This window comes from Pan troglodytes, chromosome 13 (assembly GCF_028858775.2).
Source record: "Pan troglodytes isolate AG18354 chromosome 13, NHGRI_mPanTro3-v2.0_pri, whole genome shotgun sequence".
In the NCBI taxonomy this organism is placed as follows: Eukaryota; Metazoa; Chordata; class Mammalia; order Primates; family Hominidae; genus Pan; species Pan troglodytes.
In genome coordinates, this window is record NC_072411.2 from 20,621,040 (window position 1) to 20,647,385 (window position 26,346).

Sequence of the window (26,346 nt, forward strand, 5' to 3'; positions counted from 1 at the left end):
TCCTGGGCTCAAGTAATCCTCCCACCTCAGCCTCCCAAGTAGCTGAGACTGCAGGAGCATGACACCATGCCCAGCTAATTTTTGTATTTCTTGTGGAAACAGGGTTGCATCATGTTGCCCAAGCTGGTCTTGAACTCCTGGGCTCTAGTGATCCACCTGCCTCAGCCTCCCAAGTTGTTTGGGAGGATTACAGGTGTGACCCACTGTGCCTGGCCATCCTCAAGTGTTAAATCCATTTCCCCGAGCCATTCTTTCCTGGACTATTCCATTCTAGTCTTATCTAATGAATCTCCGCAGCTTTGTCCATACCTCTTCAGTTCCTTTTGCTTGGTCTTCAAAGCTTTGCCTTTCCTCCACCCCTCTCAGCTACTGGCACTGATGATTTCCATCTACAACTCAGTTGTCCCCAATTCCTATTCCAGTCTTGATCAAGTCTAGCAATATATTGTGAACTCTTCAAATACTAGGCTATTCTAGGACAAGGAAGTAAAAAAATCGGAGGTTTGAATAGAAGGAGATATCAAGCCATGGGGACTTAGAGAATGTAACATATTAGATGCTGTATTCATGGCTTCAAGGCTAATTACAGGTCCCCGGACACTGTAGCTGCAGTATGCTTACCTACCATTCATCTCTGGCTAAAGGCTCTGTCACTTGCACTTGGGAGCTAAGGGCAGACACCTTGAGTTTGGTTGAAACCAAGAATCTCAGGTTGCTGGGAGGCTTATTCTGGAATAGATTCCTACTGATAAAATCACATGACATTGTCAGTTCTATTCTTAGATATTACTCATATCCCTGATAGTTTACATGAGCTTTTTAAAGTGCCTTGTGCGTTAATTGGTAATCAACCTGAAGTGACATTTACTTTGAAACACTGTCATTATCAGAATAAAGTAGCCAAAGTGTTAAGAAGCCTGAATTTTGAATCAGAATTTTATCTGTATCTAATGTAATATAAGTAGAGTACAAGTTGGGTTAAATGCGTAATTGAAGACTAGAATAACAGTAGTGATTATAGTTAAATGAGACATGTTCTCTTGATCTACATCTTAGAAAATAAGGGTTTGTTTTTTTCTTTAAGAGACAGGGTCTCTTTGTCTCCCAGGCTGGGGCATAGTGGCGCAATTATAGCTCACCACAGCCTCAAGCTACTGTTCTTGAATGATCTTCCCATTTCAGCATCCTGAGTAGCTGGGACTACAGGTATACACCACCATCCCCAGTTTATTTTTTTAAAAAAATTTTTTGTAGAGATGGTGTCTTGCTATGTTGGCCAGGCTGGAAAATAAGAGTTTTTTAAAGAGCCATCCATTTCTGGCACATTTGTATTAGTGTCTAACAAGAATATGGTTTTTGTTTTCTAGTCTATTGGAATAAATTTTATGCTTCTGTGACAGATTTCTATGTACAATTGTGCCTTTACCGTTTTTTAAAAAAAAATTCATGATTTTCAAGGGTTGTTCATTTTTCTTTTTTAAAAGTAATAAAATAATCCCTTCAGGATTGCATTTTTTTCTCACTTTCCCTAACTCAGATCTTTTCCAGCTCCCTTCCTTAAAGCCAGTAAATGCTGGCCTTCTTTGAAAATTAAAGGTCTCTTTCTTGAGGGTACCAGCTGTAATTTCTGACAGGGCTGTGTTTCACTATGCTGCCTGGTTATTCTCCAAATTGCATCATGTCTCTTCATTCTCTTATACTTGGCAGATTTTTGTGTGTGTGCACTTAGAAACAGTATTGTTTTTAAGAATTGGACTGTTTCATGACATTATTTTTAATGTATCATTTCTAATTATAATGCAAGGTTTACCTATGAAAATCATCTTCCTAGATAACTGTTTAAGTAATAAATATATATGATAGCTGTACAATAGAAATGAAGAAGAAAGTTATTATTTAAAGTAAATTGAATTAATATTCTTGGAGTATGTCTTTTAAAAAATGTAATTGATAACCTTTGCCCAATATTTGAATTTCAGGAGTCTGTGTTGACATCCTTGATTACTTTTATAGACTTCAGAGTGTGTGTGTGTGTGTGTATAGAGTTTGGTTGTGTATGTATACAGTTTGGTTATTGAAATTAGAAGTATAGAAAAGGGAAACAGTTACAGGGATTACTGTGAGAGTACATAATTAAATTATAAGAGCTCCCTAGACTAACCTAACCCTCTGCAGCTGTCAGGCATATGGAGAGCCTGTCTGCCACTCTCTGAAAAGTTACTTTAATAAGAAAGTTACATAAGACAGTGAGAAGGCAGGTAGCTCTGTCCTGAAATCCAAAGTTTTACTGTCCTTTCGTCTTCATCTTAATCTATACTTCATTCTCCTCACCTTTTCCTTATAATTTGGCTTAAATCCCAACCTCAGCATTTATACTTGGGCTCTTTTCCTATCTGTATCTTCCTGCTTGATTTGATTGTTTAAAAAGAGGTTAAAAGAGGTTATTCTCAAATACCTGGAGTCTTGCAAGTAGCACGGGATGGAGATTTGTGTAGATTATAGAGCTCATGCTGCATCTAAAGACAGCAGCTGCCACTTGGCTTTATACAGTGTTTCACAACTGGTACTGCAGGCCCATTCTTTCCGGAGCTTCCAGATTTTTCATCTTGAAAATCTAGATTTGTATGCAATTTTAAAAATGTAATTGTTTAACTCAATTATTTTTATAAAAACAATGAATGGTCCAAATGTATGTTGGCCAAAATTGGCCCATAATCCATGAATTTATAACTGCTCTTTTAGAACAATAATGTCTAATCATAATTGCGCAATAAAAACCACCTCTGGAGGTGTTTCTTGTAACCTCAGAAGTAGAGATTCAACAGTTTTAGCAAGATGTGCCATAGAATCAGTGCTGTCCCTCTCATGTAACTTGAGTATTGCCACTGTTAGGCCCATACTGAGTATGCCACTGTTAGGCATAACTGAGTATTGCCACCGTTAGGCCCATACAGGTTTGGCTCACTTAGATATACCACTGCTGATCAGGCTTGAGTTTCTCCTGTATATTTTGGTGCTGTATTTAAACTGATAGCTGGACCAAGAATAAGGAAGGTTGCCCTGACTCCATTTTCATATGTTCTCCACCTTACACCCTTTCCCACAGGCTTTTAGGTTTGAATTTTTTTTCTCAGCTTTTAAATTTAGCTTTTAAATGTTTCCTGGTTATGACAACTGTATGCAAAAGCAGAAAAAGTTTCTAATTATATTGCCTAAGTGGTTACACTTAGGTCCAAGTAAGGGGTGAGACCTGTTATATATGTCGAGTCCAATTACTTCTGGTATTTGTAAAGTTTTAGAGATTCTTATCAACTGCCTTTTAAAAATGTTGCATCTCTTAAGTTCTGCTAAGGGATGTCCATCTCTGTGTGCTCCAATCCTATATAGTAGGCCGTGGTTGAGTTACATATCTCTATTCTAATCCATGGAAACATTTCCCTAGACAAGCAATACTTGAATGTATGGGCCCTTAGAAGCTTGTATTCTTGGCAGTTGAAAGTAACATAAGAACTACCACTTTTGGGAGCTGGAAGCCCTGGCCATTAAGGCAGACCTCAATGAAGCTTTCGCTGAAAAAGAGGGATGTATGCTCTGATGCAGTCTTTGTAGACTTGGCAGAATTTAGAGCATTTGTGCCCTGAAGTATTTCTATGCAGACATCTAGGCTAAGTAGGCATTACTGTTCACTTGCTTCTTTTGCAGTTATATTTTATACCATGTTATAAAATTTCAGAAAGACTCTAATCTCTCCTAGGAGAAACTTCTCTGGAAGACCATACAATCACGTCATTCATTATTAATCCCAGCTGACTTCCTTGGCACTGATCATACTTTCTTTCAGTTTCACAACACTTTTTTACTAGGTGTCTAGCAGCCAACCTCTCAATAAGCTTACACCTCCTCTACAAGGGAGAACAGATGTATCCAAGGGTTACTCTGGCAGTAAATCTCTGTATCAGTTATCTTGTTATGCTTGATCACAAATGAGCCTAACTTAAAGTGGCATAACAAAATTTCTTTCTTTCTTACATTATATGTACATTATGTGTCATCTGTGGCTGTGCTCTACCTTATCTTCATTCTGGGTCCCAGACTGGTAGCATTCCCTGTTTGGGACATGGCTAGTCTCATGGCCAAGGGAAAAAAGAAGCATAATGAAATCATAAGCTGTTTCTTTTTTTTCTTTTTTTTTGAGATGGAGTCTTGCTCTGTCACCCAAGTTGGAGTGCAGTGGCGCGATCTCTGCTCACTGCAAGCTCCGCCTCCCAGGTTCACGCCATTCTCCTGCCTCAGCCCCCCAGTAGCTGGGACTACAGGCGCCTGCCACCATGCCTAGCTAATTTTTTTGTATTTTTAGTAGAGACAGGGTTTCACCATGTTAGCCAGGATGGTCTCAATCTCCTGACCTCGTGATCTGCCCACCCCGGCCTCCCAAAGTGCTGGGATTACAGGCATGAGCCACTGCGCCCAGCCCATAAACTGTTTCTTAAAGCTTCCTTTCAAAAGTTACACATTCCACTTCTACCCACATGTCATTGGCCAAAGCAAGTCACATGGCCAGGCCTAATGTCAGTGGGGGGAAGAAGAACTTTTTTTTTAATGATAATATCATCTAATACATTTTCCTTATCTCCAGACCTTATAGCTTGGATGTTAGGTGTCCCGTCAGTCAACAGAAGAGCAGATACTAGGTATAAAATGTGTGCTTGAGTGCCACATCAGCAGCCATGTGGCTTGACGCAGTAGCTGTCATCTCTCTTATACCTGTCCTTAGGCAATAAGACAGTAATTCTTTTATCAGATAATAACGCCAATAGTGGTCAGTGTTCTTATCAAGAACAATTTTCCCCTTACCTATTTAATCTTTTACTTCTCCCAAATCCACAACTTCTGTGGATGCATACTTCTTAAGACACAAGTTGAACCACAAGTTTCCACTTTTGGCCTTTGTGGAATGCTCACAAGTAATGTTTTTATACATTTTATGCTTGTTAAAAGCTAGAGTTTCTGACCTGAAGTTACCTTTATCATATCTAGCTCTTTTTATCAATTCCTGTTGCCGCAAATTGAGGCTTATGCTCTCTAATGTTAATTGGATTTTGTTTTCTCACCTTAAATCATATGTTCTGACAATATCTCAACCAGTTTTGGCTCTGGTGATGATCTCAGCACTCTTACTCACATTTCCAATCCTCACTGCATCATTGAATTCATTACTTCCATGAATCGTGTTTTATTTCTAAATAGATTAGGCCAATCTCTTAAGCTATTTAGGCTGGAATAGTTACTTTATCTGTGGAACTACCCAATTATCAGTTCTGGATTTTCTTGCCTACCTTATTTCTGGCTACCCATGACTCCTCTGACAACCTTAAAAAAATTTTTTTGGAAAGATGTTTACTTTGTTATAATAGATTAATAGGTATCTTCACAGGAATACCTTGATAATATATTTTATTATATAATTGTTTATAAATTTGATAAAGTAGGAAATTAGATTTATTACTTCAAAGTTAGGAAAATTTTCATTAAAAAGTGGCACTTACAAATAAATATGGTATTTAGAGCCTGTCTCCTACCAGACATTGTAAATATGTGGGTTGCTTGACCCTAACTTTTAAAAAAGTTATGAAACAACTTCCAAATTTGTTTTCTTGTCTAGATCACAAGAGACCCCTGGAGATGGGAAGCCTCCAGCTTTACCACCCAAACAATCAAAGAAAAACAGTTGGAACCAAATTCATTATTCACATTCGCAACAAGATCTAGAAAGTCATATTAATGAAACATTTGATATTCCATCTTCTCCTGAAAAACCCACTGTAAGTAGCTTCTTCAGATATTCTCATTTTTATTTGAATTTTTAAAATCCTAAATGAAATTTCTTTTGTACTGTGGCAGTTTTTAGTTGTAAGTTGTATTACAGTACCTTCTCTTTTTCATCATATTCTTTGGTCCTGAATTGTGCCATGATGTAACTCAATATAAGTTCTATAATTAGAAGTGATCATGGAGTACATAGAGTATATAATTAAATAAGCTGTGGGGTTAAGGGAAGATTCCTAGAAGAGATCATCTCTGATAAGAACTAGTCAGATTTTTTCCTTCAAAGAGCAGGCATAGAACATACTGAACAAACCTGCACGTTGTGCACATGTACCCTAAAACTTAAAGTATAATAATAATAAAAATTAAAAATAAAAATAACAATAAAGAACATACTGAATGAAAGAAGCCCAGGACAAATAGCCATGTGTTGTAGGATTTCATATATGTGAAATATCCAAAACAGTCAGATCTGTCGAGAGACAGTAAGTAGATTTGTGGTTGACTAGGCTTTGGAGGGTGGCAGGTGGGAAAATGGGGAACGACTGCTAATGGATACAAGATTTCTTTTGGAATTGATGAAAATATTCTAAAATTAGATAATAGTGATGTTTGTACACCTCTGTGACAAGAGTAAAAATTATGGAAATATACACTTTAAATAGGTGAATGATATGTGAATTTTATCTCAATAAAGCTGTTTTTTAAAATCACATATATCAAGCAGTGGAAGTATCATTTGAATTCATGTAACACTTATGAGCACCCTCTGTATACTCATACATATGAACCTGGCTTGCTATGAGCCAGATTCTACGGATATAGCAATTAATAAAGACAGACATGGGCCCTGTTCCTCCTGTCACTTAATAGTCTAGCATATGCTCGCAAGAATGCATGAGAGGATATATCTGGTTGGGCTAACTGCAAGTTATTAGTCAAAGAATTTACTCTTGGTGAACTAAAATTTTTATTAGAATTATGATTTTTTACAAACTATGCATAATATAAGCATACAAAAAGTATGCTTCCTATATATCTGAAGAATAGATTTTAAGTGAAGAAAATTACAAGTTATTTAATTTTGTCTTTTTAAGCCTAATGGTGGTATTCCACATGATAATCTTGTCCTAATCAGAATGAAACCTGATGAAAATGGGAGGTTTGGATTCAATGTAAAGGTAATCTGGAATTTATTTTTATACTCAGTTTTTAAATTAAGATGTTCTTATTTTGGTAATATTTGACTAACATTTTACTTATTCTCTTTTTAAGGGAGGATACGATCAGAAGATGCCTGTGATTGTGTCTCGAGTAGCACCAGGAACACCTGTGAGTTATCTAAATGTTTCAAATAAATCCTGTTTTCAAGAATATGTACTTACTTTATAATTCTTATTAGTTTAAATAAAACAAGGAATTTCATCATTTCTTTTATTTATCAAGTGTCAAATGTTGACTGAATCTCTTTAAGTTGCTGGGAAGTTAGTTTTTACTTGTCCTCTGTAAGTTTTTAAAATCCCTGTTTTTATAAAGAAGCTATTTATGACTTTCATTGCTTCTAAAGCATTAACAGATTCTATCAAAATAACCCCCTTAAAAAACAAAATATAGACAGAGGTATAGTTTTGTGGGGGTTTTTGTTTGCTTGTTTATTTTTTATTAGAGTAATTTAAGTACATTATACTTGCCTATGCACTCCTTTAAAATTTTACTTTAAATGGAAATGATACTACAAGGATAATTTTTAAAACTTTCTATTATGAACATTCTAAACAAAAGTAGAGAAAACTTATATATCCATTATGATGAATCTCCTATTACTCATTGTTCAGCTTCCACAATCATGAACTTTCTGTTCATCATAGGACAATTCTTAACTAATTGTAGGTACATCATCTTTATTACTGTTTTATATAACAAGTATTGCTTTCAAATTCCTATTTATGTTGTCTACTCTGTTTACTTTCCTTTTTCTTACCTAAATGATCTTCAAGCACCTTTTATCATTTAACTATCTCTCTGTCCTAGGAAAGGTATGAACCAGCAGCCTGAGAGAGGGAGGCCAGCTATGCTTTTTTTGGTGCTTTGCAGCAACCTCAAAGTTGGTTTGAAAATCACAATTGAGATTGATCAAGGATATCATGTTATGTGGTTTTGGTTCTGGTTTTTAAGGACCTTGTTTTTTGCGAAAATAACAGGGTACTCATGGAATACCCCTGGCATGAGCATAAACACAGAATAGTTTGTTTAAATATAAATACATCAGATAGCTATTGAGGTGTCACACAAAACTAAAGAGCATGAATGCAATCATACCTCTACAAGAAACTTTTAAAATCATCAAGACTTTTCTGCTTTTCATCTGTTTCTTTTTATGTGATTGTTTGATTCCTCTCAGTGTGAATGAATTTGTACATTGAATCAGCCTACCTCTCAAGCCACTCCAGATAAACACTCCAGTCTAAGTAAAAACAGTGTACTTAGTAGCAGCTTCAAGCAGAGTTTTGTAACACCACTACCACACACACACACACACACACACACACACACACACATATATCAGATTATGACTCCTAAGTCTCCACTAAATAGAAATTGTGTAACTACCTACTGCTATTGTGATCCTCAATCCATGTAGTAGGATGTGACTACTAATAACTTCCAGGTTTGTATATTACCAGCTCAGTAGCCCACAGGGACCTCTCAGTCTAAATTATAAACTCCTGGGATGTAAACCCTTAATAGACCCAGCGTGGATCCTATTTCCTTATTTGAAAAAAGTCCGTTGTGACTGGGGGACGAGACCGGGGATATTATGTATAAAATGACTCCTGGGGACATACTATTAATATGTATGTAAAAGATGGGGACAAAGATGGTAGAGATAATCCAAAATTATTTATTTTATATATATTTGATGGGAAATATGAATATGATTGGGACTGCAGATGAAGGGATGAAGGATTGATGAATTACCTATCATGTAGAAAGTTAATAGATAATATCTAAAACAGAAAAGAATAACAATAGAGAGATGTTAGAGATGCAGAGGTAAATACAGAAAGATATATCTAAAGTGTTGAAAAAAATTGCCTCTAGAGATGGGGAGGTGGTAGGGAGGAACACAAATAGTTTCTTAACAGTCTTATAAACCTAGTCAAATCTTTTAATGGTGTGATTTATAACTTTGCTAAAAACAAAAATTTAAGACTTAAAAAAAAGCAGTTGTATACCTTTTGGCCTGACAATTTCACATTTAGGAATTTCTCCTAATGAAATAATTCGACTAGGGAACAAAGAGTACTTACACAAGGATATTAATTGTATGGTTTATAACAGTTTAAAGTGGAAAAATAATCAAATGTGGACTAGGGAACAAAGAAATACAAGGATATTAATTACAGTATGGTTTCTAACAGTTTAAAATGAAAAATAATCAAAATGTTCATCGTTAAAGTTGGGGAAACAAATTATATGTTGCTTTGTGTCTACTGAGATGGTAATGTAACTATATAAATATGGAAATATATCCATAAGATGGCATTATGGAAAAATATATAATTTCACATATATGTTTGAACCAGTTTATTAAAATATTAGATACATAGAAAAATTCTGGAAACATGCTAAAAAAGTTAACAGTGGGTAATGGAATTACAGGTATTCTGTATTTTTTTAATTGTCTGGATCATGACAATGAGCATATATTGCTCTTATAATTAGAAAAGATAATACACATTTCTTTATTTACATGACAGTTGTAATAGTGACTCACACGCATAAAAAAAAGTATTCATTTTTCTGAGCAATGAATGTGGATAGTTTCCAATTAAGTCAAGGATTCAGAGAATATTCTATAGGTATATTCATTTCCAAACAGAATTCTAAGACTGTTAAGTTCTCTTTGTAATCTGTACATATTGTTGGTAATTTTTCCCTTCTGCCATGTAGAGCTATGTTCCATAAATATTGGCTGGAATTTAGAACAAATTAAAACATAGTCATTCTATTGGGGGAAAAAATTAAAACAATAGGAATTTATTATTTTTGTATTATTTTGTTAATTTAGAGATCACCACAACCTTCTAATTGGAAACCACAGTTTAGGCAATCAGGGGAAAAGGAAAAGGTTTCTGTTTTTTTATGAATACATAATAGTTGTACATGTTTATGGGATTCAAATATTTTATTGTCATTTTTTATATTGGACATCTTCTGAAATGGATAAAATAACTCCCAATTAAAGTTATGATTCTCTTTCTGTTTGATAATCTTAGCCAAAAGCTGTTGCTCCAACAAAACTCATTTTAACATACAGTTTATTGGCCAGGTGTGATGCTCATACCTATAATCTTAGCACTTTGGGAGGCTAAGATGGGAGGATTGCTTGAGCTCAGGAGTTTAAGACTACCCTGGGCAACATAGTGAAACTTTGTTTCTACAAAAAATATTTTAAAATTGACCAGATATGGTGGCACACGCCTGTGTTGCCAGCTACTCCAGTGGCTGAAGTGGGAGGATCACTTGAGCCCAGGAGATCAAGGCTGTAGTGAGCTATGATCACACCACTACACTCCAGCCTAAGCAACAGAGCAAGACCCTGTCTCGAATATATAGCAAGACCCTGTCTGAAATACACACACACACACACACACACACACACACACACACACACACGCAGAGCAAGACCCTCAAACATATATTTGAGCAAGACAGGGTCTTGCTCTGTATGTGTGTATATATACACACAAACAGTTTATTTAGACTTGTCAGATCAGAATGAAATGGAAATTAAAAATTGTAACATATCTGACAAAAGGCATATTAACTATAAGAGAGTTCCCTTTAGTGATAATGGATACAGTAAGAGATTCATAGCTATCCTCTTTAACACACAGACCACCTCTTTTTTTCTGCCAACTACACTATGCACAAAATAATGTGAGGGAAAGCTCTGTCTGCTATAGCCCATTATTACATTTTCCCCAGTACCATTGGCTCCCAATTCACTATACTTCAGGTATCTCAAAGACATTTACAAAAACTTGGAACTAATTGGTATACAAAAGCATCACACTGCTAGTGCACAGAGGGAATATATGAATGTCTGTCATCTACTTCACTACATAAGTAGACAAAAAAGCAACTTGAGAGAATGAGCATAACTCTAAATTTGAACGTTCCAGATTTTAAAGCTTTGGGTTGAATTATCTCATCTTCACAACAACTCTAAGAAATAATCAGAACTTTTCATTTTCAGATGTCTTTTCAGAACTTCAGATGTCTAATTAATCACTCATTTCAGAAGCAGCAGAGTAACTTCTAGACCAGTGTTTTTTCCACTAATGACAGTGCCTTATTGGATTTTATTGACTTTGTGTTGATAAAGAATTTCAGTAGTTGCGCTTTTATTTCTTCATGCCTTTACCACAAGCAGTTCCCTTTTTTGTAAGATCCAACCCCATCATTTCCTTCTCAACCTGGCCTATCATTCCTCAAAATTCACTCTCATATGTTTTCATTGCTATGTTCCCAGAACATGTCCATATTTCTATTTCTTTTGTCTCTTTTACCTTAATTGCTGTTTGTCTTCTCACTTTGTGCTATAGTGCAAGACTATAAAAATGACCATGCAAGATGAAATTGTGCAGGATCTTGATGATTAATGGGAAAAATTATGGTTGTTCCCATGACCTTTAAATTTATTGTCAAAACATTAAGAATTTCCTTTACTGTCTCTTATAAAGGTAAAAGGAAATGAAAAAAATAGTAAAGCTAATATAGGATTTTGTATCCTGTAATTCAAAACATTAGAAACACTGAGAATTTAAATGTTTTATTTTCTTGTGAAAACTCATTATGAGTAGTTTAAACGGTGCTTGCCTCCTCCCCGTGGTACAGCTTAGAATACCAAATGAGCTTCATTTCTTGCCTTGGCAAATTGTCATAATACTGTCTACTTGACACGCTTTCAGTACTTTGTCCTCTAAACTTTTGATGTTGTGAAATATCTCCAAAAGTTCCTTTGGCTGCATATCTAGAGTCTCTCCAACAACAGTGTTAACATTCCCATGGTCATCTATTGCTTCTCTGACTCTATTTATGGTCCATTCAAACTTCACCTCCAGCATTATTCACTTTGCTGCACTTTCATCTTTTGTGATCAATTTCCTCTTTAGATTTAGGTTATTCCTTTTAATATGGGTTTATCACTGGGAGACTAGGAGGCAGCCCGACTACATGCTTTCCTGTCTGCACTTGAACTGAAAACAGATGACCATCAGACTTTGGAAGAACTGATGTGACTGGCCACTGATGATGATGTGTGTCTATTATTTATGTAGTGATTTTTGTATTGAAGCTAGCAGCAAAGTTTGTACTTTTTACAGTTATTCACGGTAAATACACTGTGGTAACTAAAGTTTGAATTGTATTGTTGGGGGACTGCTGTTATTTAATTAAATCATGGTAACTGAAGTTTGTATGTATCTAGACAGTGTAAAGCTAAAGCTACTTGTGTGCATGTACCTGGAAATCATCAGTCTTATTTGTATGTCTAGGCACATAATAGGTCATCAGGAAAGAAATTGTTGCATGAAGAAGGAACAAAAATACTCTCTCTGGCAAAGCTAGATTTCTACATTTTTTAAATAGATAATAAATGAAAGATGCTTTTCTATATGTAGTTTAGTTCTCCTGCTATTGGGTCTATTAAAATAAATTCCTGTGCACTACTTTCAGAAAGTTGCATGCCAATCTGAAACCTTATCTATATTATATTACAGGCTGACCTCTGTGTCCCTAGACTGAATGAAGGGGACCAAGTTGTACTGATCAATGGTCGGAACATTGCAGAACACACTCATGATCAGGTTGTGCTGTTTATTAAAGCTAGTTGTGAGAGACATTCTGGGGAACTCATGCTTCTAGTTCGACCTAATGGTGAGTACTCTATGTAGTACCAGATAATTTATAATAATTTATTACTGTTCATTACTGAACACAGCAGCCAGATTTCTGACATAAAACATAAGTCACCTAAGTTTCCTGCTCAAAGCACAGTGGCTTTCATTGACACGTGGAGCAGAATTCAAGTTCTTTGCCCCCCCACCCCTTGCTCCCACTCAGCCTTGCTTACTTTCCTCTATTCTACACTAGCTTTCTTGCAGTTACTCAGATCTTCCAATCTAATCGACTTATTAGGGTTTTTATCCTTGCTGTTCCCTGTGCTGACATACTCTTTTTGATTTTGTTATGACTTATACCTATACTTCATTCAGGTCTCTGCTCAGATATCATCTTCAGAAGGGCTTTCTCTCCTGACTACCATAGCTAAAATGGTCTCCCATTTCCCCTAAATGGTAATAGTTGTAGTACTAGTACTCAATAAATACTAGTTGAATGAATGAGTAAATTTGAACTCTGTTCCACTTTCAGAAAATGCCATAACAAGCTATAGTTAAAGTGTTTTTAAAATACTGCCTTTGTTTTCAGTATATGATGTCTACTTGCCTAATCATGTCATCTCCCAATCTGGACAGCTGACTTCTTAATTCATAGTCATAGAATTCCAGGTTTGGAGAAAACTTGAATGCCATAAGCTCTAGCTCTTTGGCTAATTGCATGAATTTCCTCCACAACAACCTCAAGAACATTCTACCAATATAGATAGAGCACTTTGTGGCTCCTGAAACAGGTCATTCCATCTTTGGATAGCTCAAACTATAAATTGAACTAAAAGTCCATCTTTCTTCAGTCCTGCTCCTAAGTCTGTCACTCTGTGCTGTGCATTATAAGTTTAACCCCCTTTCCTTCAGTTTTTTGACAATAGCTAATTTTACCAGAAACCCACCTCCCTTTCTCCAGTTTAAGAGTCCTAGAGTCTTCAGCCAGTGTTCATATGGCATTGTTTAGAGTTCCCTCAACACTTTATCAGTCTGCTCTAAGAAAAAAGTTTTATATGTCTAATATCCCAGGATTAGACATATTCTTCTGGTTTTGTTCTATATAATTTACTATTAATCATTATTTTAGCCACAGAATAATTATTGTTAATGCCATATTACCACTTGAATATGTACCATAGGAAAGTGAAATATCATTCGAATTCTACTTGTCACCACCACACCCAACCCTGCAAAATTTTGCAAGGATATTTCTTTTTTGTAAACAAAAAATAAAAAATCCTCTTTGTACCTCTTGTTCACAAATAGGCATTTTCATTTTATCTTCTCCACTTTGTGTTCTTTTCCATTAATGGTCTAGAATTGGCTTTCTAGGAAGATTAAAAGGACTTCAACAGAACATTCTATTTTGACTTTTCAAGGAACTTGTTCATTTAGACTTGATACTTAGGTGAGTCATTAGGTGTTTTCTGTCACATACAGCTACTTAAATTTTAAACCAGGAATAACATTTTTTTTCTGTATTTATTGTATTATATTTTCTCTTGATAATAGATCCTAAAGAACTCAATAATATTAGCTAATAGTTATTAAAAACTTTCTGTGCACCTAGGCTCTTTTGTATATTTTCGTTTAATCCTCATAGACATCCAATGAGATAGATGAATTATCCCCATTCTAGAGTTGAAGATACTTTGACACCAAGACATTCAGTTACCTGCTCACAGATTCATGACACTACAGAGCCAGAATATGAACAAAAATCCATATGATGGCAAAGACCCAGCCTTTTTACAATTCCAGATCTCATCCTTTTGCTTTGTAGTATGAGAGGAATCCACCAGGGTCTACTTCTTGCAAAATATCTTTCTAAATTGTTTCATAGTCAAAATACGGAGCAGAACCTGCATCTGTTTTCAGTGTGGGTCTGTCTTTTCCATTCTTAAAGTTTCATATAATTAAAATTTAAAACTGTGTTTGCCAAGAATATATTTTTGTTTTTCTGATCTTTTCCCCTTTAATTCTTATTTCTTCTTAGGCAAAATGTTGTCATACCTTTTTGTCTTTTCATTCTTCATTTCAGAAATTTATTTTTCTAAAAAAATGTATAGATATTCAAGGAGGAACCAGATCTCTTAGGCAAGGGTAAAGAGGCCCCTACCTTGGCTCCATGTTTTAGAAGGCCCTGCTTTGGCTCTCTTTCTTCTCCCAGTGGAGTCATAATTTTATAGGACCAAAAGGACATGCCAAGCTATAACCTCCCTTCCCTTTCTATACCACTTTTTTTCAAACCTCAGTTCTGGGTCCAGATAACCCTGAGCCTCTCCAGATCTTCATGGGTATTTTCCACACATCCGTTCTCTCAAGGTGGGTTCACATGGTGTGTGTATCCTAGACCAGAAGGTGACTAAGAGGCTACAGTTTGTGGAGGGACAGGTATAGATATATCTTGCATGTGGGCTGGGATCTTCACATGTATGTTTATAAGCCCCTATGTTAAAAAATGGGACTGAGAGTGGGTAACGGTAGAATACAGGCCTAGGATCTAGGGTCTGAATCTCCTCACATTACCATGACCATGAATTCTGGCCTAGAATTCTCATTTGAAGTCTGGTCTCCCAGGTTGTTTTGTAGATACATCACAGAAAGAGGATGAAGCATATTTTGTTTAGCACTGTGTTCAAGTTTTTTGTAACTTCTCATAGTTAAACATATGGTATATAGGTCTCTATTTGTACTCTCGCCCTAGGTCCCCTACAAATTAAGAGCGGGTGTATTCACAGCTGCTTCTCAGCAGCTCTTCTTTCTTATTGTCTCTTCAAGATATAGACATTTTCAGCAATGTAGCCAAGAACACTTCTTCCCTCCAAAGGTACAGCCAAGCCCCTCAACTCCACAACTACTTTCTGTCCCCCCATAGTGACACCAGACTCAGATCTGGTGTCATTCTTCACAAATGAATTATTTTTTGAACAAAACATTATACAGTGTATCTGGTAAATTCCTATCGTGTGAATTCATTAAGATTTCCACGTTTTGGGGTTTGTTTGATTTTTTTTTTTTTAGCTGTATATGATGTAGTGGAAGAAAAGCTAGAAAATGAGCCAGATTTCCAGTATATTCCTGAGAAAGCCCCACTAGATAGTGTGCATCAGGATGACCATTCCCTGCGGGAGTCAATGATCCAGCTAGCTGAGGGGCTTATCACTGGAACAGTCCTGACACAGTTTGATGTAAGTAATATCATTATATATTAAAAGCATTTTGCTGATATTTGCTAACTAGTTTCATAGTTTCTTAAGTGCCTAATCTATGCATTATAATTTCTAAACTAAAATGATATTCTGAGAAATGTTTGACATAAAGAGTTCTAAAATGCCAAGTTTTAAAAATTGCTCCCAAAATACTAGCTATGGTTATATAAATAGAATATGTTTTAAAAAGAGGGATAAGGAAATTTTATACATATGTCATCAAACTAAATTTTTTTCTATAGTTAAATAGCTGTTTTTTTGAAAGGTGGCAGATGAAGATAGGCTATTATATACTTTAAAATCCTGAGCTTGGCCAGGTGTGGTGGCTCACGCCTGTAATCCCAGCACTTTGGGAGGCTGAGGCGGGCGGATCACAAGGTCAGGAGATCAAGACAATCCTGGCCAACACGGTGAAACCCCGTCTCTACTAAAAATACAAAAAATTAGCCGGGTGTGGTGGCAGGTGCCTGTAGTCCCAGCTACTCAGGAGGCTGAGGCAGGAGAATGGCGTGAACCTGGGAGGCAGAGCTTGCAGTGAGCTGAGATCGCGCCACTGCACTCCAGCCTGGGCGACAGAGTGAGACTCCATCTCAAAAAAATAATAAATAAATAAATAAATAAATAAAATCCTGAGCTAAAGAAAAATAACTTTTATTTTTGAAGTTTATACCTTGTCATTTAATCTTTGTTTATTTTTCATTGGTGCAATTTTGAAAACTGGAAAAACCAAAACTTTCAGACAGATCATTATATCCAATGAACTAGAATGCTTCTTCAGTGCTTATAATGTGCATTTTGACCCACGATCACCCAGTGGATTTTGAAATGTTTTATTCAGACTATATCAACCTAATTTGTTTAAATTAATAAACCTGTATTTTTGTTTTTGTTTTTTTTTTTTTGAGAAGCGGCCTCTCACTATGTTGCCTAGGCTGATCTCAAATTCCTATGTCCAAACAATCCTCCAGCCTCAGCCTCTCAAGTAGCTGGAATTACAGGCATGCACAGCCATGCTAGGCTCCCTGGATAGTTTTTAATGTGTTTTTAGAAATGACCATCATTAATATTTGTTGTTCTGACATATATGTTATAGGTAAGTGTTTAACTATAAAACATTTAGGATATGTCTGTTTTTGTTCAAAAGTTCTTAGTTCATAGACTGTAAAGACCTCCAAACTAAGTGAAAGTTAAATGTTTTCTGCAGATTTGCTACTCACAACTTCAGGTGCTCCTGCTGTAAGCAGAATTGGTTTCACTAGTTTTACCACTTTTCAAAATATGACACATAATTTATGTTAGAAACTGAAGAATTCAGCTTTGCAAATCTGGTTCAGTACTCTACTAGACTATGGTATATCATTGTATAGATGACCTATTCAAAGGCAAAGAAACCTGTTTCCTGTTAGTGTAGAAACAAGTCTGGTAAACAAAAGAGAAATTGTTTATGGCTTTTGTTGGAATTGTACCTTTTTTTTTTTTTTAGCAACTGTATCGGAAAAAACCTGGAATGACAATGTCCTGTGCCAAATTACCTCAGAATATTTCCAAAAATAGATACAGAGACATTTCGCCTTGTAAGTATCTTATTGTCTCTGTTAAATTTAATCTTTTAAACATAACTTTACTAAAACATTATTTCTTTTAAATTTTTTTAGATGATGCCACACGGGTCATTTTAAAAGGTAATGAAGACTACATCAATGCGAACTATATAAATGTAAGTTTATTCTTATTATGCCTTTGCCATTTGGAAAAATACGAGCCACTATGAACTTTGAGGTTCTTTTTGTTAAAATCCTGACCTGGATAGAATATTAAAACTTTCCGCTATGAAAAATATTATTGAAGTAATATTAAAGAAAATATTTTGGTACTTGTGTATTAATACAGGTAGAGCAGTGGAATGGAATAGTCCAGTTCATAAATAGACTTAGATACTAGAATTTTGTTTATGGTAGAGGTGGCCTTTTAGATCATTGGAGATAAAACAGACTATCCAGTGAATGGGTGGTTGGGTCAACTGTCTAGAACAGGAGCCCCCAACCCCTGGGCCATGGACCGGTAATCGTCTAGGTTGCATGCTCATTATGAAAATCTAATGCCTGATGATCTGTGGTGGAACAGTTTCATCCTGTAACCATCCCCACCTCCCACCCTCCCAACCCCACTCCATGGAAAAATTGTCTTCCAAGAAACCAGTCCCTGGTGCCAAAAAGGTTGGGGACCACTAGTCTAGAATACGTCATTGTAAAGAGGCATTTTTTTTTCTTACCTGGAAAAAAAAATTACTATTTTTTTCTTAACTCTGTAATTAGAAAATTTCAAATGTACAAAATTAAAGCAAACCGTAAAATCAACCTTCATGTACACATCACTCAGTTTCAGCACTTGTCAACTCATGACAAACTTGGTTTCACCTTTACCAGGTTCTTTTGACGCAGATCTTTATATCATATCGTTCATCTATAAATACTTTACTCACTCTTGATACCAACATATATTTCAAATATATCAAAATGTAATTTTTAAAGTGGAATTATGAAATTACTTGAAGGAAATATGTGAAAATTGTTTAAAATCTCAAGGGGAGGTTTTTTAAGCTTAGATACATGTCTAAGCTTAAAGAGATGAATTTGACAAGGTAAAATTTGTTATTTTTGGTATGCTTGAAAACTACTAAAATCAAATGACAAATGGAATTTTTTAAATACCAGAAAAATTTTATTTAATATACAAAGAGCTTCATAAATGAATAAGAAAAGTAAGCCTCGGCAACATATTGAGACCCCATTTCTCGAATAAAAATAAAAATATAAAAATATAAAATTTAGCAGTCATGGTGGTGCATGCCTGTTGTCCCAGCTACTCAGGAGACTGAGGTGGGAGAATTGCTTGAGCCTGAGAGGTTGAGGCTGCAGTGAGCCATGATCATATGACTGTCACTGGGTGACAGAACAAGACCCGTCTAAAAAAAAAAAAAAAGAACAATGAAAATAATGGATGAAGGACATGCAAAAACAATTCATAGAAAAGGAAATTATGCAAAAGACATTTTTAATAGTCATTTTTAAATTTATACAAAAGTAGAATAGTATAAAAGAGTCCCCCCATACCTCTTACCCAGTTTCAAGAGCTATCAACTAGTGGCCAATCTTAGCTAAATACTAACCTCCAAATTATTTTTAAGCCCAAATATATCACTGTATGTGTCAGTTGAGTTAATTCTCACCATTCGATGTTGTCATGCTCTAGAAAGTCTTTGTACATGCTAAATTAGAGACTATTTAATCATTGCTTCTAGGGAAAATACAGGGTTAGGTTCCCCCAGGCCAAAAGTCACAACATTTTAATTAGCTGATCAATACATACTGTTGTTTCTGTTTAAAGACACTTTATTTAATATATATTGCTGATTCATTAACATTTAACTCATAGTCAACAGCACTATAACTCATGCCTCAAGGAAGCTTATCTAACACACATATTTTCTCCATGAGGTATATCACATCCTTCTTGCACTTAGAAACACTAGTCAGCACTTTAAAACTACACTTGGGGGCCAGTTTTAAACAGCAAAATCACCAGTAAAAAAACCCAAAAGGTGAAAAGTAAGGCACTACATAGAATGCAAAAAGGCCACTTGTTTACAGTATGAGAGCTAAAACAAAATGAGTTGGTTTGTTTGATCTCACCTGGAAATGTGCATGTCTTCAGATGACTCAAATTTTTCACTGCTCTAAGTATGTCTACTAGATGACCAAGAAATCCCTGCAACTGTTTTGAGGGTTATGAATAAATTTTAGCAAGTAGTCAAATTTGCAAATAGAGAATCCTTGATGGAGGATTAGCTACTTAGGAATATATCTCTGATAAGGCCTTTTTTTTTTTTCAGTAGCAAAACCACAATACTATTTTAACACTTAGAAAAATAATATCAGAGTTAAATGAAAAATACATGCAGTTTACAAAAAGAAAAGTGCAAATGAAAACTTCAAGGAATTACTATTTCACCTGAGATTGAAAGAGCAAAAGTTTGATAATACTACATGTAGGTCCACATCCTTTATGTGAAACCTTAGGTTAAATATACTATGGGGCCAGGCGCAGTAGCGCATTCCTGTAATCCCAGCACTAAAGAGAGGCATAAGCTGGAGGATAGCTTCAGCCCAGGAGTTTGAGACCTGCCTAGGCAACATAGGAAGACCTCATTCTCCACATAAAGGGGCAGTGAGTGGGAGGGTGTAGAAAAATATGCTTTGGGATTCCGAATTTTTGGAATTTTGAAAGGGTATTTAGTACATATACTATAATAAGTAGCATCGCTGGCAGGCTATGGGACAAGTGCTCCATAATCAATACATCTGAATAGTTAACAGCAAACTATAGATATTCTCCCTAAGTAAGACTAATAAAGAGTGCAAATAGTCTTAGGTCAGTTCAGGTGAGATTTTGCTGTCAAATGAGCACAGATTGGGGCAAGTTTACAGAAATAAAAAACATGAGGGCCTTAAATCTGCATTAAATATTTTCTTGTATATTTATACAGTAGAGCCATTTAAAAGAATGAAATTTTATTTACTCATCAAACATGATCTTGAAGATGAAGTAAAAAAGACAAATAAGCAGAACAACATTATATATATAGTATACTACCATTTTTAAGCAACAGTTTTACAGAAAAGTGGGAAGTTGCATATATGTTTATATGTTGTATATAGAATATCCCTGAGAAGGCTATATGACAAACAGAAAAAGATTACCTTCCTGGCTGCAAACTAGAAGCTGAAATGGGAGAAGAGACTTTCTTTATTCACTCTTTGTTATTCTTTGAATTGTCATGTGCATATATCACCTTTTTAAAAAAAATTTAATCTCAAAATGTAGTAGGATAATGACTGATGACTCAACTTTCCCAAATACTATCTTACCTCTTTCTGAAAATTATAAATTTAAAATATTCTGATACCCTCTAAAGTTATTTTATATGTAAAAATTCAAGCTAAAACCAATGGCAGAATTTTTGTTCCTCACAAATTTTACCAATAAACTATTTACAGATAAGTATTTTTTATTTCTTTACCAAGTCTCTGCCTCTGAAACAAAATTCTATGTTAAGCTGCTTTTAAAAATCATAATAGGCCAGGTGTGGCTCACACCTGTAATCTCAGCACTTTGGGAGGCCAAAGCAGGAGGATTGCTTGAGCCCAGGAAAATATTTAAATTCTTATTTCCACTAATTAAAAGATAAATACATATAACTGTTGAACATTGCCATGAAATTTCTTCTACAGATAAAATAAGAAATTGTTAATAAAGATTTGTTTTACTGACGGCAGTTTATTGAGGTTAGTTGTATTCACTATAACAGTTAGTGGATGATTTTCATATTCCTGATTACTGTAAAAAGTAATGCAAAACATTTTATTTTCATGCCCTTTTCTTTTTAGATGGAAATTCCTTCTTCCAGCATTATAAATCAGTACATTGCTTGTCAAGGGCCATTACCACACACTTGTACAGATTTTTGGCAGATGACTTGGGAACAAGGCTCCTCTATGGTTGTAATGTTGACCACACAAGTTGAACGTGGCAGAGTAAGTCATAGTTGAATCTTACACATTGCTTGGACTTTTTTCAAATTATACTGCACATATGTAGTCAAAATATTCATATTTATTTAAGCCTTTGTAACCTTTAATCTTCTTTTCTTGTGGTTTCTTGTTTTAAATCATCATGGTTAAGTGCATAAAACTGTGACTAACACATAAATAAATGTGACATAAGTGTTAGCCATTACTGTCATTGTTATTTAAAGGGATTAATATACATTTGTTAAGGGTCTTGTGTCTAACGTATATACAGAACTCTTTACAACTCTACAGTAAAATAAATAATGCAATTTAAAAATGGGCAATGGATCTGAATAGACAGTTCTCCAAAGAAGATATACAAATGGCTAAGAAGCACAAGAAAAGGTGCTCCACATCATTATCAGGGAGATGCAGATCAAAACCTTAATGAGACTTTATATCCTAGAGGATGGCTAAAATAAAAAGGACGCATAAAAACAAGTTCTAGGGATGATATGGAAAAAACAGAACCCTCCTATGGTGGGTTTGTAAAACCATCCAGCCATTTTGGAAAACAGTCTTGTAGTTCCTCAAAAAGTTAAACGTCGAGTTGGTATAACTTAGTACTTCCATTCCTAAATCCAAAAGAGTTGAAAAGGTCTGTCCACACAAAAATTTGTACATAAGCATTCATAACAGCATTATTGATAATGGCCAAAATGTAGAAACAACTCAAATATACAAATAAAATGTGGTATAGTCTTATGGTTGGATATTATTTGGCAATAAAAAGGAACGAAGTAGTGATACATACTACAGCATGGGTAAACCTGGAAAACACTTAGCATAGTGAAAGAGGTCAAAAAGGCCACATATTGTATGATTGCATTTATACGAAATGTCCAGGATAGGCAACTCTGTAGAGACATGAAGTAGATCAGTGGTGGTCTAGATCTGGGGTAAGGATGGGGGAACGGATGAGGAAGAATGAACAGTGACTACTAATTGGTATAGGGTTTATTTTGGGTGTAATGGGAATGTTCTAAAGGGATTGTGGTGATGGTTGCACAGTTCTGTGAATATACTGAAAACTATTGTATACATTAAACGAGTGAACGGTATGGTATATGAATTACTTGTCATTACAGCTGTTTTAAAAAATCTTAAGATTTAATGAGGATTTTTGCTGTCGCAAAATATAGCCAGATTACTTACTATTAAAAAGGGAAAAAAGTGACAAAGAAAAAATGTCGGCTGGGCGCAGTGGCTCACACCTGTAATCCCAGCACTTTGGGAGACGGAGGCAGGTGGATCACCTGAGGTCAGGAGTTCAAGACCAGCCTGACCAATATGGTGAAACCCCGTCTCTACTAAAAATACAAAATTAGCCAGGCTTGGTGGCACATGCCTGTAATCCCAGCTACTTGGGAGGCTGAGGCAGGAGAATCGCTTGAACCCAGGAGGCAGAGGTTGCAGTGAGCCAAGATCGTGCTATTGCACTCTAGCCTGGGCAACAAGAGCAAAACTCCATCGCAAAAAAAAAAAACACTAGTCAGCAGATCGAGATGAAATTTATTAAATTTTTCTTGTAACTTTTCTATGATTGAAATTTATTAAAAAAACATTTTTAAAAATTGGAGAACATGAATCCATATGTATATAATTTTATTTATTTATTATTTATTTATATCAATATCAGGTTAAATGTCACCAATATTGGCCAGAACCCACAGGCAGTTCATCTTATGGATGCTACCAAGTTACCTGCCACTCTGAAGAAGGAAACACTGCCTATATCTTCAGGAAGATGACACTATTTAACCAAGAGGTAAGAAGGCAGGATATCTGTTCATTAGAACTGTTGTGTTCAAGGTAAAGACTGAAAGCTGAAAATGTTTTTAGTTTGAGTATTGGTTGCTAGGAAATACTATAAGAATTATTGAATTATTTATCTGCTTTAATGGGGTACTTTGGAATTTTATTAAGAGTATTATCCTATTCTATTATAAGATTAATGTTTTTCTTTAGTTTCTATGACTAAATATGAATGGTCAGTGAAAAAGTAGTCTGGTAAATAATACTACTGTTACTACTTTGCCTATTCAGAACAGCTGTTTAGATATGTTTCATTATAAAAAAGCTTTTACTCCAAGTAGTATCAGTACAGTATTTGGGTGTGTCTATGGAAATGGAAAAAACAATTGAAAGCTATTAAATTATTTTCCTTTTTTAAAAGAGTAGAGGAGAGCAACTTCACAGTCCCCTACATATTAAGAAGGAAAAGGTTGTAACCAGGACCTTCTGACAGCAGATGGGGTGTAGATTTCTAATTGCCAGCTCTTAATTTTGCCTGAGTCAGTCCTCTTGGCTTCAAATGAAACTGATAAATAAATGATGGCTCAGTATCCCAATTGGAAGATGTATGTAGAGAGCATCATGCTGCCAGTTCTGTCAGGCTGCTAGAGACAGTGCACCCTACTTTCTCTGCCTGCAGCTAGCTATCCCCCTGCCACCATCTTTGGTTTTGAAAGGGACTAAAAGAAGGAAGTAACTGCTAGAGAAGAGCAAATAGCCCAAGCTATGAGTGCCCAGGACTATCCCATCAATGGTCAAGGCTTTGGAAATGAGAACTCCCCTCCAGCCCCAAGAGCATGATTAAAGGAAACCAGAGAGACAGAGTCTTACTGACGAAAAGGGAAGAAGCCAGAAGTTGTGCTGATTTATAGAAAAGGAATCTGGCATTGAATAAAGCTAAAATTACAAGAATTTTAAAATTTCAAAATTTTATGGGCTAGAGTCCATCAGAATGAATTTAGGGTTTGGGGACATATACTGTGTAGCTCATGGTCTAATGTAACAGGTCAAGCCAATATGATATTTCTTCATTTTCTCAAATAGATAATGAAAGATAGGCTACGTATGTTTATATAAAATAATGTCTATCTTTAGCATAGTCTCTATTATACTCCACCTGTAGATTATCCATGACAGTTTTATATACCGTAGTGGCTTTTCTTTACACACCCTGAGTACATTAGAACTAAGACATGAGTTAGTTTCTAAAGTTTGAGCCAAACATAATTGGGAAAATAAGTTCGCTCCCATAAATACATACATACATGGATGGATTAATGATAGCAGATACTACCTCAAGTCTTGAATACCTTTTACTTTTACTTTTCAGGAAGCTCTCTTTAGTGTAAATGGCAATAACCATAGTTATAATTATAGTGTTGAATGACGATAGCAACCATTTATTGAGTATATGGTGCCAAGTAGTTGATGGGGTGATTTACAGGTCCTCTCATGGAGTCTTTTTAGCATAAGACTGATCCTTTAAAGTATAGATGTTATTTCATTTTTCAGTTGAAGGAAATTATTTTCTGAAACACTGAATGCTGTAACTGGCAGAGTCAAGATTTGAACCAAGATGTATCTAAACCCAATACTCTTACTGTCTCCATTATACCAACCTTGGCTCTCCAAAAAGAATTAATCCCACTGATTTGACTTTGTGTTTTTATTAACTCCAATTTTTAATATACATTTATCTTGAGATTTTATTTTTCTGATTTCCATAATTTCATCTGCATTGTGTGAGGATTAGGTCAGCTTTGTTCACAAAAAATGTTTTTTACTTTACCATTTTTGCTCACCCAAGAATTCATTAGTTTTTTTTAAGCATTTCTCTGGGTCTTAATTTGTTTCTACCTATGTACTTGATTATCATCTTTAAAATACTTCACACATATAGAAATTGAGTTATAAAAAGAGTAGTAATGTAATTAGCCATACTTAAATGGATACAACTATTTCTATAAAACAGTTTCTTTCCTTTTTGTTGAAATTTTGCATTTTAATGAGTTTATACATAACTTTTGGTGGAGAAGAGGAGTGGTTGGTTTTGCTTTCCTTCTAAAATTCCAATGACATGAATATATTTTAAAGATAATGTCATAGTACCAACAGGTTCATATTCCTGCTGTGCAATAACAGACGAATACACTGAGACAGCAGGGATGCAGCAGATAAAGAGTTTAATGATCGCAGGGTACCGAGTAAGGAGATGGGAGGAGACCCTCAAATCATCTCCCCGAGGAGATGAGATCTGGGATGGGGTTTTTAAGGGGATGGTGGAGAGCAAGGGGCTGGGAAATTAAGATCGTTGATTGGTTGGGATAAGGTGGATGAAATCATCAGGAGGTGCATTCTTTGGTGAGTTAGCTTACCTCAGGGTCCTTTAGACCAACTGAGTCAGTAGTTTCATCAGTATGCAGGACCCAAAAGAATGTCTCAAAGGGGAAATCTAACATTTCATAATGTCCCAAGTTGTTATCTGTAGAGCAGTTAAGGGGAACTATAATCTTGTAATGGGTCTGTGGGATTCTGAGGCAACAGGCACCAACCAACTATGAGGACGCAGGTCAGAGAGCAGCTGACCTAGTGATCAATGCTTAGTGTGCTGCAAGCTGTGTTTAGTTTTCTATCTCCCCCTCCCTTCTTTCCTGATGAATTTTATGAGGTTTGTAGGGACAATTTCAATAATACATAAGTCAAGGTGCATAATTTTTCATTTTTTCTTAGAAAAATGAAAGTCGTCCACTCACTCAGATCCAGTACATAGCCTGGCCTGACCATGGAGTCCCTGATGATTCGAGTGACTTTCTAGATTTTGTTTGTCATGTACGAAACAAGAGGGCTGGCAAGGAAGAACCCGTTGTTGTCCATTGCAGGTATTCTGTTTTCCGTCTTTTATGAATGTATAGCTGAACAGATACGTCATTTTTA

At 35.5% G+C, this 26,346-nt stretch overlaps 1 protein-coding gene across 7 annotated transcripts in view; it reads left to right on the forward strand.

Annotated features, from left to right (window-relative positions):
- PTPN4 (protein tyrosine phosphatase non-receptor type 4) overlaps nucleotides 1–26,346 on the forward strand; it is a 223,108-nt gene that overhangs the window by 177,575 nt on the left and 19,187 nt on the right. For all 7 annotated transcript variants that reach the window (XM_525902.8, XM_009443187.5, XM_009443190.5 and 4 more), the window contains 10 exons: nucleotides 5,663–5,822; nucleotides 6,924–7,007; nucleotides 7,102–7,158; nucleotides 12,615–12,771; nucleotides 15,801–15,967; nucleotides 17,472–17,562; nucleotides 17,644–17,705; nucleotides 21,436–21,582; nucleotides 23,258–23,386; nucleotides 26,143–26,291. In XM_525902.8, coding sequence (XP_525902.2) covers nucleotides 5,663–5,822; nucleotides 6,924–7,007; nucleotides 7,102–7,158; nucleotides 12,615–12,771; nucleotides 15,801–15,967; nucleotides 17,472–17,562; nucleotides 17,644–17,705; nucleotides 21,436–21,582; nucleotides 23,258–23,386; nucleotides 26,143–26,291 — 1,203 coding nt within the window. The remainder of the gene's footprint in view (nucleotides 1–5,662; nucleotides 5,823–6,923; nucleotides 7,008–7,101; nucleotides 7,159–12,614; nucleotides 12,772–15,800; nucleotides 15,968–17,471; nucleotides 17,563–17,643; nucleotides 17,706–21,435; nucleotides 21,583–23,257; nucleotides 23,387–26,142; nucleotides 26,292–26,346) is intronic.